The following is a 14,681-nucleotide window of genomic DNA, read 5'->3' as shown; positions in this document are numbered from 1 at the left end:
TTTCAGAGCTGTGAGGGTGACCGCTTTGGGACCCTACTTACATTTGTAAAATCCTTTAAAAGCAGTACCTAGATTAGTGTTGTGATGGGCTAGTTGGGAGAAGGCGTGTATACACCAGGGCCAAGAACCTTGCAGGCTGAAGAATTCTGCCTATCATGGCCATGCTTAGGAGATCCTATCGAGCACAGTGTTTCTAATGAAACTCAGAACAAGTGACTCCCATAGCAAGAATTCTCGCACCCGTCTTCTTCCTCACAGGTGTCCCAGTCCATTAAACCAACCGGCTGGATGTCTGAGCTTGTAAGCGCCTAGGGACCACAGGTGTTCTGGCGTTCCTGGAGCCCAGCTGCGTGACCTGGGAGGGCACCAAGGAGGATTCGACAAGAGAGCAGTCAGATGCTGAGGAGGGAGGTCACATCGGGGAAAAGGCAGCAGCCAATTTCACAACGTAGCAAAGGAGAAAGGACGGAGCCTTCCTGCTGTGAAGTGCAGTCTCTCCCCACGGAAACGGGGGACCCGTGATATGTCACCTCACACCTGGTACCTGACAAGCCCACCAATAGTGCTGAGACTATGGTTTAGTTTGAAAAAATGATCCACTTTTGGACACAGGACAGTGTTTTACTCCTACAGATCTCTGATGAGAAAGCTGGAAACAAACATCATTAATTTTTCTTTCAACAAAGAGGTGTCAAGTCTATAATAGAAACTGTGATCTTACATAAAGCCATTTCTCTTCCTTCAGAGCACAAAGAATCTGTGAAGAAATGTAGGCAGAACGTGGTGTTCGGACTCTAATTTTGCTCACCTGCAAACTGTCCCCTTTCTATCATAACTTTATTTAAATCATGGCTATGCTCTTAATTAACAATTTAATTGGTTGGTGCTTTCTCAGTCCAGTTCTCTGGAGGCATGGTTTCCGTTTAACTTTCTTGTTTTAATTCTTCAGCAAAACCATAAAATTTAATTAGGAAAGTAACCAGCTTTGTAACAGCAGCTCTGTCTAATTAGCTATGCTCTGACTGTACCTTCTCAGAGTCCATTCAACACTGCACATGCATTTTGCATTTGTTCATGATTCAGATAAGACATTGTGAATTTAGCCTAAACAATATATCCAACTGCTTTTCACTTTTCCAAAACTGCTTGGTTACCTCCAGTGAAATCAGAAAAAGTAACCTAAAGTGTTCATAAATGCTGTCACACCAAGAGCCATCAAAGGCCAAGATGTAGGAACGTTTTCTTACTGTGCACATTCATTTCTCTTGCTACAGGACAAGCTCCACAAACTCAGCAGCTGAAAATAATTTATCATCCCACAGTTCTGTTGGTCAGAAGTCCAGACACAGCTGGCTGGATTTTCTCTTCAGGGTCTCACTGAACAAAAATCAAGTACTAGCTAGGCTGGGACTTCATGTGGACCTCAAAGTTGTCTTCCAAGCTCATACGTTGTGGCATAATTCAGTTCCTTGAGGTTGTAGGACTGACAGCTCCATTTCCTTGCTGCCTATCCTCTGGGGATGGCTCTGACATCCTAGAGGCCACTACCCTAATCATGTGGCTCCTGTGGACAGTTCACCACACAGCAACTTGATGCTACACCAGCAGGAGCATTTCTCTGTCTCCCTCCTCTCAGAACACCTGGAGATAAATCTCTGCATTGAAGGGGCTCACCTGATTAGGTCAGGCCCACCCCAGGTAATCTTCCTTCTGCCGCATAATATGTTATAAATTACGAGAATGACTATTCCGTCCTATTAACAGGCCCACACTCAGAGGAAGGATTATGCAGGTGTGTTCACCATGGGGCAGAAATCCTGGGGCCACCTTAGAACTGTGCCTACCACAGTGTGCTACAAGGAAAGAAGACACCTAAAGACTTCCCAGCAAATCCTCCTCCCTTCCCCTCGGATGAAGTGCACAGGATGCACAAAGGAGCTGTTAACAGTGGCCCCAATTTTGTCCCATCAGCTCCACAGGGCATCAGGTGACAGACAGTCATATTCTTTCCTCTCTGCGGGCTGCTTTCTCTGGCTGGCCAGAACCGCTGTTTTCAGGAGTGCAAGAGGATCACGGGATGCAATCATCTGAATTTAAAATGGCATCAAGTTAACAAGATGCTTTTAGATAAAAATTTATTGAAGCTCGGTGCCTCAAACTTCAGCCCGATAAAATGATTTCTGTAACGAAGGAAGTGAAATGTGCAGAAAAGAGTTAACGAGCAAGCCCGGAACTGCTGACCTTAGAAAGGCCTGCTTGCAAGACTGGACTGGGAACGTAGATGGTGGGAGGGTTCCCACCACCGTAACAGAGAAGAGTGCTTCACTGTGCCTCCAGGGTTTGTGCAAACAGCACAGTTCACGCTGAACGCCTGCTCTCTCCTGCAGGAGTCTGGGGTTTCGGTATGTGCGAGACAGAGGGCACCTACGTGACTAGGTTCAATAAGATCCTATAAATAAAATAGGATAAAAAGTCTGTAATGAGCTTCCCTGGTAGACAGTGCTTCACACGTGTCGTTCACGTTCGTCGCAGCTTGTGCTGCGGGAAGGAAGAGCATCCCGTGTGCCTCCGCTGGCCGACCAGCCTTGGAAGCTTGTGCCTGGTTCTCCGGAGCTGGCCCCCACGGGCCTTTTCCCTCCACTGATTTGGCTTTGTATCCGTTTGCTGTACTAAGTCACAGGTCTGATCGGCACTATAGTTTGAGCCGCGAGGATCCTCCTGCCAAACACTGAACCCAGGGGTGGTCTTGGTGAGCCCTGACCCAAGGAATACGGTAAGTCAGAGCGTGATAATGATCACATTCTGACGCCAGGCGAACTCAGCCTTAATCCTCTCCATCGTGAAGATGATCAGAGGAAAGGGACTAGAGCGAGAGCAGCCTCACTTGTATTCTAGAGACTGGCATTGCCTGGATGTGAGTTCCAATTCTGCACTGTGACCTGGGGCAAGTTACTTAGCCTCTGTCCGTCTCTCCCAGTTTCTTTATCTGTAAAACAGCAGTAATAATGGTACCCAATTCATAGAGTTGTTAAAATGAGGCAGTTTATAGAAAGCACTTTGCACCATGACTGGCACATAGTGACTGGGAGGGGCTGGATGTAATTCTCCGTGGAGTGGATTCACCAGAGCATCGTTGGTATCCTGATGTCAACTCCTCTCCTTCCCTTCACCTGCTCCCCTCTTTCCTCACCAGCTCCCCTTTCCCCGCTTCCTCAGTTGTCTTCTAAGCTCCTTTACATCCAAACCATTCCCTCCCCCAGTTTGCTGCTTTTCCTTACCTTAAGGACTGAACGAAAACAACACGCAGAAATGTTTTTCTCTAAGTAGAAAAAGGGCACGAGGTAATTGTGTTGTCATCGGTGTCCACAGTCCTAGCTCTGCTTGACCTCTTTTGGTTCCAGCTGCAGTGATTTATGAGTTTATACGTAATCCCCACAGTTCTCACTGATGTAGTTTCATTGCTTTTGATAATGGTTAGTGAACATCACAAATAAAACGATACAATTTCATTTTCATGACTTTGTAAGGCCTGCCGTGTAACTGTAGTCACAAAAATGCTTCAGTAAATCATGTTTTGCAATGTCTGGCTCAGTGTATTTGTTCCCTGAAATACTGTACTCTAAGATGCAGAGGGGCTATTTTATTTTTCCAGTGGTATTTCTACAACACCATGTCAGCGGAGACAGAAACTTCTACTTGAAACTTGCTTTGTTTCTGTGCAACTTTTGAGTCTTGGGTGGACTGTTCAGAGGGTGTTCAGGTATCGCTGCTGAAAAGGCTATAATGGGGTTGATGATCATATGTGACCAGAGGAAGGTCCTTGTCAGTATCCAAAAGCAGAGATTCCTTTGAGGAAGAGAGGAGGTTTAGGAAATGCCCTGTAAGCACGGCCTCTCTGTTGGATAAAATCACAACAGTTTGGAAGAAGCTCCCGCAGCCTCACTCCAGGGCGGGGGAGCGCCCTTGTAATGAGACCCCAGGCCTAAACTGGATACTGCGTGTGGAGGGGGTAGGAATAAGGAGGAAGAATGGAAATCAATAAAAGTTCAAAACTTCATTTGCAAACAAATTCAATATCTGAAGGGAAGATGTCAAAGAGAAAAATCAAACCAAAAACAAAGGACCAAAAGTCTGATAATTATAAATACCTCCAGAAGCTATGAGGCTGTCCCCCCTCTGTCACTCCCCACTCACGCCATCTCCAGGTAGGATGGGACATCCGCCCTAGGACACCTGTTTGTCTATCCCACAGTGAACGTTAGAGGCCTCCTCAGTTATCTGCTTTGCTGTCCATCCGATTGAAGCTAAACCATCACACACTTTATGGGATGCTTCTGTTCCTGGTAGGCGTGGAGAAGAGCCCATCGCCATCCTTCTTATAACTTCTTGGCTAAAGCTAACACTCAATTATATGCAATAATGGGCAGACGAGAAACTCTTTAATTCTAAAATCCATAGAATTCATCAAAGGTTGAATAATCAGAGCCCTTCAACCTTTACCAGCAGAATTCTCCTATCGGACCCACTGAAACATAGCAAAATTAATTAACTTGAATTTCTAGCTTTCTTTTCATCAACTCACATCTGCCTGAAGTTTTAATTAGAAGGAAAGTGTCCAGATGATCAGCAAGAAGATTTCAAGAAGGGAAAGTGAACCTCTGGAAAATTGGAAGCTAAATTCACTCATTCATTAAAAAAAAAAATTACTGAGCTTCTAGGATGTTCAAGACACTCACTGAGAGCAGAGCACTGAACAAAAATAGACAAGCTCTCTCATGAAGCTTACATTCCACTAAGGGAGATGGAGAATAAATAAATGAACTAATAAACAGTCATATGTATCATATTTTGAGTCACCTTAACTACCCTTTAAAAGTGCTTTCAAATTATCTCTTAGCATTTTCTTCCTTTGACTAAAGAAGTCCAATTACTCAACTCCAGTCAGCAAAGCCCTGTAAACACATTACAAACAAAATAATAAGTAAGTGGACACTCACCTTAAGCTTGTGGCATATTTTCTTCAGTGCATATGCTTCCTCTTCTGTGTTGGGAATAAGTCTTATCACCTTATCACTGTAAGAAAGGGAAAAAATGGTGATATTTACCTTCCCCCCCAAAAAGATACAACCATCTCTATCTTCTTACCTTTTAAAAAAAAAAAGCCCCTGCATTTAAGAAAAACAGCAAAAGTTCAGACTGGCCAGCAGGAATCTGATCCAGTTCTTGTTACTCTCTGATTGTACTGGTCTTTTCCCCTTTGTCTTAAAACTATTCATTTTTTTTTCATCAGCTTTTGAAGATTGCAGACTCACACTCAAGCAGAGAAAGGCTGAAAACACAAAGAACAGTGGCAGCAGGACCAGAACATTCACGAACTCCTCAGAGCAGATACCAAGCAAGAAAATTCCTGATGACAGGGGAAAAAAAGCAAACAAACAAAAAGCCAAACAACCCTACCTTAAAAATTTTTTAACTTAATGCTGAAAAAGAACATGACTTTTGATGAGAGGACCTATGAAATCCACATACAGTGGAACATTTCTGGTTAGATTCTTCCCACAGTGAGACCAGTGAAGGTAAACCATCCCTGTGGGGCATCTTACTTCTCTGGTACAGAGCTTCCCAACTGGTATGTGGGGCCAAACTGCAGGGCCACCAGTTGTTTGCAGATGTGCCATGAGATACTGATGACTATACAATTTTTAAAGTGGTAAAAAATTTAAAATCGATCTTTACAGCCATTAAAATTTTACCACAGTTGAAATTATATTTGAACAGTCTGTAAGGTTCTTTCAGTACAGATTCTGAATTGCTTAAGAAGACTCAAGGTGTCACGCTAATCGCTAGAGCTCTCTGCGGGGGTCACCGCTCCCCTAGGTGTGCCCGACAGGTGGTGTCATTTTCTAACGCAGTCAGGATGAGGGCAGGTTGGGAAGCACAGCTCTAGCATTGAATAATCACAAGCAGTCCATGTGTTCTCCACAGTTACTTATTAAATATTTATTAACACATTGGTATAAAGGAGATCACTGAGAATAGCTGGCTTCCAGAAAAAAATGTAAGGAAAAACCAAGGAAAGTACAAGAGGAATGAATATTTTTCATAATCCTCTGTGGCATCTTACCATGACTGAAGATAAAGTAGAATATTATGAACAGTACATATGTATAAAGCCCAAGACAAACACTTGAGCAGTTCACCCAAAACGTCTCTCTCCAGCCCCACAGTTGCACCAGAACATGGACGGAATTTGCCCGTCTCTGCATGGTGTAACTACTTAGATGAATAAGAGTCTCCAAGGCAAGGTGGGATGAATCGGGAGCGCATCGGAGCCTAAGGGAGACGTCCAGACTTGTCTAGGGCTGTGTGTTCGTTTCCAATCACTTTAGCTTTGTTCTTTCAGATCATCCCATTAAACCTTCATTAGGCCCATGGATTCCATGGATTTAACCCCCCCTGGCTTGCTGATGATAATTAGAACGTTCTAGGCACTGCTACTCTGTTATGGCCTTGTAGCTTTGGTTTCCTCAAAAATCACACATAACCACCTCTTAGCATCATAAAATCCATTTTTCTGGAAAGAGTAAAAAAGTAGAAAGAAAGGAAATGAAAAACCATCATGTCACTGTTAAACAATTCCAAATATGACCTTCGGAACTGCAATGTCATCCCACCTTTCCTCTTTTTCATTTCTGTTACACGTTTCTCTGACCTTTGTTTTTCCTGGATCCATTACCTCCTGGCCTCTCCCCCTTGACCCAACAGAATTCTTGGCAAAGAAAGACGGCTCCCCTGGATGATGTGGTTGTTTTTGAGGGATGGGTTATTTGACAGCTTGCTGAAAAACACCTCCATCTGGGGCCCTGTCAGCTCCTCAGAAACGCAAAGAAAGCAATCTGTAGCTGTTTTACAGCCATGGGAAGATTTTTCTTTTTCTTTTTTTCCTTTTTTTTAAAAAGATGATGGATAATTCAACCTGGCAATTGGTTCCTCCTCTGTGGGCATAGGATAAAAGGGGACCCCACCCCAACCCCGGGATTATTTACACCTGAAAGTGATTGCTTAAACCCAGCTTTGTCATTTTTATCACAAAAAGTTCACTTCATCTCAGCTTATAGGAATTCTCAGGTGTGACTTGAGAAATGTGTTTATTACTGTTTGATTACTTATCAAAGAACAGAGAAGAAGGAAAGCTATTTAGGAAAACCTGTGAAATGTCACTTTTTTTATAAGCCCATAAATTACATTGGTAGACCAGCTGGTCACCCAAATCCAGGAGCTCTTTATTCAGCAGGTAGAACCTACTGCCTCTCAGACGCCCCATTTGTTTCACCAAACAGAAAGCTTACCCCTCCTACATCTGACAGCTAGTCTTTTTTGAAGTGAACAATAATTCGGTACCACAAACAGGAAGGTTTCAGGTAGTGAAGGAGCTACTGGAACTTAGAAAAACTAGCTGTGCACGACTATCAAAAAAGCTGAATAGAGGCTCTCTTTTTAATGTATCAGTTTTTCCAACCACTAGGGGGCAACATCACTTTAAGACCCCTTGGTTACCCTTTGGGGTTAAGATGAGGGAATCAAAGGTCTGAATGCAGGTTGAGGTTAGAAAGATGACTCGGCAACCAGCTGCTCATATTGGTGTCCTTAAAGAGGAAGAAATCTGGGCACAGACACTCACAGAGGGAGGGCCACGTAAAGACACAGAAGACGGCCTCAGAGGAAACCCAGCCCACAGACGCCCTGACCTCAGACTTGTACTACACCTGTGAGAAGATGGGTTCCTGGGGCTTAAGTCACCCGGTCTGTGGACTGTGCTATCGCAGCCCCGGCAGACGAACCCACACTCTGACAATGGTAGCTTAATGGTTATATCCTCACGGAGCTGTTCTTTGATATCTGGAGAATTTTGGTCACCCTGTTCCTATGCTTTCGCAATACTCTCCACATTTCCTATTACACTCGCCGTGATTATCTGTTTGATGTCTCTCTCATTAAACTCTAAACTCCATTTAAGCAGAAACTCAATATATTTTAGTGTATTTATGGGACTCCTGGGCTGTGAGAGTGTCTCTGCAGGATGGCTTGGAGCTAATCTTGAGGAGTCCAGGGCCAGTATTTTTGTTTTAATTGCAATTCCTCTGTCATGCAGAGTGTAACAGGATCCCACACCCCCGCATGGTAGAGGCCTGGGGTATCTGCTTTTCAGAGGTACCTCCCACCTTCCACGTCCCTAAGGGACTAAAACCTCCCACAGTTTCTTCCAGCTGAATGGAAAGCTTTCCTTGACACTTCGAGGCTCCCTGCTTCAAGCGGACTTGCTTCTAGTCCCCCGCGCACAGCAGGCACTGGAACCCGGCCTCAGCTGGAGGGCTCCTTTTCATAGTCCCGACTCCCAGACCGCAAGGCATCAGCTCTTCCTTTCTTCTTTAGCTTTGTACCCCTGACTCTACCCCTAACAAGTGTGTGGCACCTGGAAGCTTCCTCTTCTTTCTACAAAGCCCAGTTATCTACTAGAACAGACGACAGGGTGGTAGGATCACCCTCCGGACGCGAGGTGCCAGCACCGTCTCTGTGGACTCAGGCCAGCTGTTTAACCTCTCTGCGCCTCCGTCCCTCTCTCTGTGGATTGCGGAGACTTGTACTTAGTTCACGGACGATTAAATGAGTGAAGGCTGAATGAGTATTCGAGTCAAGGGCTTAGAATAATACCTGACACATAGTCAGAGATATTATAAATGTTTGATATTATTATGACATTTAGGCATTTTCAGCATTTTTTCACTTTATTTATACTTTGAGGGTTCCTGACGGCATCAACTCAGTGCTCCATGTTCTCGCCTGTTCTAATCTGTTGAATGGAAGAATGAAGAGGATTCTCTCAAGAGGAAGCTGCTTGTAGCAAATCTCCTGGGCTGTAGTCTCCCTTCCAGGTGTCCTCTGCTTGGTGTTGCCTAACTCCTTCCCTTGGGACTACACCTAACTTTAAAGGCAGTTGGTGGGCGGTTGGGTGGAATGACAAGTGAGTCCTGCCCTGCGGGCTTACTCTCCTGGCCAGCGAATGACAGCTGATGCAGCCAGATCTCATCTTTGGGAGTTTGCACTTGAGACAAAGAACAAGATCAACGAGTTTGCAGTGCCAGGAGCAGCAGCACCAGACACAGTCACCAGCGGCAAATTCTCAAGCAGGGAGCACAGGCACTTGACACCGAGCCCTTCGGATGCTTTTGGCTGTCCCTCCTAAATTCCATTTCCCCTCCTTAAACTCCAGCAGGACTGATTTGCTCAGATACACATTTCATCCTCATTTCAGGAATAAGTTTGGATCAGCCAATGAGAGCTTGGCTATCCCCTGGCAACCTTGTTAGTCTGGAGAGAGACATGTGCTATAAATTGGCCCAATCAGATTTAAAGGAAGGATTGATATTCCCCGGTTGGAGGGAAATAGAAGATTCTCTCTTGTTGAACATGAACAATGTGCAAGCCTGCTTGTGCCTGGCAGCCTGTAATTTTGACGGGAGTAAGTAATTACTCGAGAGTAAAGTAGACTCTGCCCTGTGGAGGGGAGAGACAGGGCCTGGGTTTCCAGAGATCCTGTAGAATCACCCCACCTGAAAGCATGTCCTTCCTCTGGACTTCCCGACACATCGTGGAAAACTTTTCTCTATTGTGTAGGCCAGTTTGAGTCATTTGTCTCCCACTTGTAACCAAGAGCATGCTGCATAATGACAGTAATTGTACTTATTTGGCTTTTTTTTTTCTTTAAGGAATGAGATAAGGAAAAACCAATAGAATAACTAAATTTACTGTTAAAGTCTTCATGGGTGGGAAAACACATATTGACATTCCTTCTTTCCTCCCTGAATACCATTCTTTAAAACACCCCTTTAGTTTTGATGGCAGCTCAAAAAACTCTGTGCTTTCAGAAGGGAAGGTTTACAGTACTCAGTGGCTAAGACTCAGCTCACATCGGCGAGAAAAATAGGATAATTTAAAATATTTGCTGAATTTTCTGAAAGCTTGTGTCTTGTCGAAGAGTGAATAATAGGATGTTCACTTATTTAAAAAAAAAACCTCATGCATGAGCCCAAAATAATCCATTAAGTATTCTCATCTGGAAAAATTAATGTTCACCTGTAGATTCAATATTAAAAAAGTCTGAGCTGTATTTCCTCTGTTGAAAGATTGTGTTTTGATGCACATGAAGAATTTCATTAAAAGCAATAAATAAGAGACAACCTGGCAGAGAATACTCTAGAGAGCTAAATGGAGTCTCCCGTCTCTGGTCATGGTTCATAGCTGCAAATATAAAGTACTCACAACATGAAGAAGCTCCCTGTGGCAGTTTGCTCAGGACATGAAGATTTAGACTTCACTCCTGGATTAACATTAGGCAGAAGTAATGACTTTCTTCTTCTTTGGTTTTTTTTTTTTCTGCTACAGTTATTTTAATAGGAGAGAAAAGAAAATCACAGTCTTGAAAAGCCTTACTGATCTACTTCACTTTATAACAGAAATTTTCTCCAGAGCCTGAATGCCTACCAAGGTGTCTCATAGGTAATGGAGGATCAATAAGTGTCTGCTGAATTGAATTGAAATTGGCTTTCTGTAAACTGCCATCTTCTGAATTGCTGAAACTGGCTTCCATTCTAAGGTTTGAAAATTTCCCCTTCTCCCATTGGCACAGGTCAGAGAGGGAAAAAGCAATAGAATGTAACCTTGCCATTAAATTAATTTCTTACAGTGAGATGTTAGCTTCACTGTGTCTCAAGGACTTGCTATATACTATTGTCAAATCATTATTTGGCAAGTCCTTTCTGTGGTGTTTAGGAGTAGAACTCAATCTGAGAAAATTGTTCCTACAAGGGAGAATAAACCGTTTATCCGACAGATTATCTATATAGCAATTATTCCCTGCAAGTCCCTGGTGGGGAGGAAAAAGGAAAGGAGTTACAAGGCATAAGGGAAGAACTTTCAGAGATGTATAGCCTAGTTGGGTACAAAATGCATAAATAATGCCTTATATTATTTTTGTGACATAAGGTAGCGTGTGAAAACGTTTTAGAAATTATGCAGAAAATGAAACCCAGCAGGACCCCGTGGAGCCTTCCCCGGGACAGAACCCTGTGTCCCCCTCCTCTCATCTGTAGACAAGTTTTAGCCTCCTAGGTCTTCCCCAAGTTTGGAAGAGCAAATTTAATCAGAGAAGTGTCTTTAGAGTTCATTTTCTGGGGGACTTTGACCTGTGACATAACTTACCCCTAGCTTTCTAGCAGACAAAATGCAAATTCTTTCTAGAGGAAACCATCTTAAAACCTGTTCAGTTGTCTTTCCTAGATTGCACTGAGGGTTAGAGGGATGCGTGCTGGGGGTAATTTGTACACAAGGGACAACCTGCAGGGGTCAGAGTGGGGAATAATCTTGCAGGCTCCTACAAGCCAAAGCCTCTAGAAGAATATTCTGAGGATGCAGATTTTCAACATTTAACAGTGGCTCAGGAGTAAGTTGAATGAAGAATAATCGGTGAGGGGATGTTAATATTAGCAGTCTAAAATTAACCATCAGAAGCCAAAGAGTCAAAGAATTGTCAGCTATGTTCAAAGGCAAAATCTAAAATGTACTTCTGTTCTTTGTCTCCCCAAAAGGAATTTACATGACGCTTAGTGGCTTTGTGATTATATAAAGGTCTTTACTTTGCAGTAGCACCTTGTACGGGCGGCATTTCTTAGTGTCTTCTTGCCAGGTACTCAGTTTTCCCCACTGAGTGGATAACATGTGCATGGTGTAGACTTTTTGCTATTTGAATGACCAGATCCCGGGAAGAAACACAGATCTAAAATGTTACGAGATTCTGGAAGTCTGGACTAGCGGAGGTTTCCTGGAATGTGAATGGCTTTATTCGTATCGTGCGGCACGGAATATGAAAGGAGGTGAGGGCTCCTGATGGCAAACATCAGAGACCTCAACCCCCGCACTGGCTTCCCTCCTGCCCCACACTGCACACCTCTCCCTCTTGTAATAATAATAATGTGGGTTGGAGCAGAATTGAGGGCAGCTGATGAAGAGTTTGGTACAGGACAGATGCCAACCTTCTGTGACAATGTCCTTCTCCAAGTGAGGCTCAAAACAGCTCTGTGGGCATCGCTGTATTACTCTGATGCCTCTACAATGGCCTCTTCCTTTTCTACACTACCGTGGCCTCAAGGGCTTACAGCGATAGGTGGCCAGATCCGTCTAATTTTCTGTTTCTGCACTTGAGACTCTAGTACTGGCTTTTTAAAAATCACTTGCTGTGAAACTCAAGGGAAATGATTTCACCTTTGCGATCTTTCTGTAAGACATGGAGAATGCTGCCCTTCATTAGAGAACTGCCAGTAGGATCAAATCAGGTGACAGGGAGCCATTCTCTGAATGTCATAAAGTTATACAATGGTAGAGAATTATTGTTTAATATCTCCAACACCTGAAATGGTCTGGAGTGTTTCCACTGTGCAGTCTTTTCAACCATGCAGTCTTCTCAATGTGCCTGAGGTTTCTTTGTTGCAACGGAAATTCTTATTGCAGTGATATAAGTTGATCATTCTAGAAAGCAGAGCACTAAGATGCTCCTACTTTATAAAATTAGATACTGGGGAAAAAGCGTATGCAAGTCTTTTGGCTGCCATCATTCGAGTAGAATAGCAGTTAAATCCCTGATAACAGGGATCCGACCCTACTGTTAGCTTGGTTTCTGCAATTTCACTTGCTCTAATGAGCTGAAGAGAGGGAATGCCTCCTGTGAAATACGTAACAGTTACGAGGCAGGAGAAGTGGATTTTGATGAGATGACATGAGGATATATATCCCTCTTGAGATTAATTCTGAAACCTCATTATTTTGGCCATGAAAAAAACATTTAAAGTCCTTACTCTAAACTGCTTAAACATAACATTTTATTCTGCCAGAATTCTTTTGTTCTGCATTAAACAGGATCCACGGAGAAAAGCGAGTGAGCCCTCCTCTCAGTCTCATCTTGTGGGAGATCACACAGGCTGGCTCTGATGCCCATTCACAAGTTCCCGGAAAAGCTGGAAATGACAGGGAGGTCCAGTGTGTGGCTCTCTGTGATGGCATCGTTAAAAAGCAGCGTTTAATCTCTGCAATCCCCGACTTTAAAACCACTGCCATTGTGTGAGTCGGAAGACATGGCGATAGGGCTGAGGAGGTCCCGGCGGCAAAGATACAAGGAAGTATCTGAAAAGAATTCTTAAAAACATAAAAAAAATCTCTTTGTACAGAACCTTTCCCTTAGTTTATCCTTGGCTCTGTTTTCCCTGAGGGTATTTCTTATCCGGCTCCCTTCCTGGACATAAAACACTTGGTATTGGTATTACCGTAGGGCTTATGGGTTTGGGTGTGTGCTGGAATCCTCCTCGTCCGAGTCTCTGTGGGAACAGAGAAGCACACGAGGGAAGGCAGTTGGAGGAACGATCACTACTCCTCTTCATTTAGTCTTGTCTCCTTCCCCGACCATGCGTGGGGTTGGGTGGGTGGGACATCTGGAAGAGAAGGGCTGGTGGAGCTGATGTTTTTCTCATCTTCGCATCCCTGACTTCAGAAACCGTTCCACTTCCCTATGAAACCCATCACTCTGAATCAACACTGTTGGTTTGAAGTGGTTTCTGTCCCAGACATTTCTATTTCCAGGATCCCAATCTTCCTCTCCAAATACCCCCACAAATGCCAGGGAACAGGAAACACGGATCAGTGCTGATCAGCCCCAAATCTAACTTCTTTACAGTTTAGTGCTCGTAGAGCACACATCGTGACAAACAACCCAGGGGACTCCAGGGGATGTGACCACCCTGTGATGCCCGGTTGTAAACCTGACATCATGCCGTCTGTTTGGAGTGAGAGAAAAACACTTGAATTCAGGCCATTAAAACAGGTTTCATGGTTTGGCTCATTTGCTTTAGCCTCCCTGATGCCTGGTCACCTATAAAACGGAGAAACTTCACGTAAGTAACAGGGCCTTGGGAGGGCTGGTGAGGGCGGAAATGAAGGCTCTTGATAAAACAGCCAAATGTCATATAATAATGAGGTTCTGTCTGGGCCTATGGCCCTTGGGATTTTGAGGATGGTCTTTATGGGTTTGGGGGTGTTCCTTAATGGTCCAGAACAGAGCACCGGAGCCAAACAGACGTGACCCTGCACTTGGTTCTCTGAATCTATGCAAAGTGTTTCCAAGTAGTTTGGCCTCGAAGATTGAGCTGGGGAACCTGAGGCAATGGGGTGCCATTTCCTTTCATCTCAAATATAAAACCAAGCAATGAAGACTACTGCTTCGCCTTCCACATGGATCTCCCATCTCCCCGCCTCTTATCACTAGATTTATTTTGCTTAAATATTTGGCACCTCCAGGTTCAGACCATGGGTCGGAAGAGCATGGATGATAATGGCTCTGAAGGTTACAAACGCCAGGTAAGGAAGACACCAAGAGGGGAACGATCTGGGGATACAGAGAGGCCAAAAACACAGGTGTCACCTTCCATTTCCCTCCAGAAAAAAAAAGTAAATAAAACAAAACAAACTAAAAAGAGAACATTTAAAGATATTTGATGATAGGAAGTCACAGGGGTTAAAAAAAAAATCCTCAAGTCCTTTGTGTTGACAGACTTGTGATTGTGTTGGAATCAACCATT

At 43.9% G+C, this 14,681-nt stretch overlaps 1 protein-coding gene across 2 annotated transcripts in view; it reads right to left on the bottom strand.

Moving 5' to 3' along the window:
* CPA6 (carboxypeptidase A6) overlaps positions 1 to 14,681 on the bottom strand; it is a 181,219-nt gene that overhangs the window by 106,927 nt on the left and 59,611 nt on the right. For both annotated transcript variants that reach the window (XM_015239606.3, XM_006204710.3), the window contains exon 2: positions 4,998 to 5,073. In XM_015239606.3, coding sequence (XP_015095092.1) covers positions 4,998 to 5,073 — 76 coding nt within the window. The remainder of the gene's footprint in view (positions 1 to 4,997; positions 5,074 to 14,681) is intronic.

This window comes from Vicugna pacos, chromosome 29 (assembly GCF_048564905.1).
Source record: "Vicugna pacos chromosome 29, VicPac4, whole genome shotgun sequence".
Taxonomy (NCBI): Eukaryota; Metazoa; Chordata; class Mammalia; order Artiodactyla; family Camelidae; genus Vicugna; species Vicugna pacos.
Note: the sequence above shows the minus strand (reverse complement) of the source record. Positions and strands in the feature narration are given on the sequence as shown.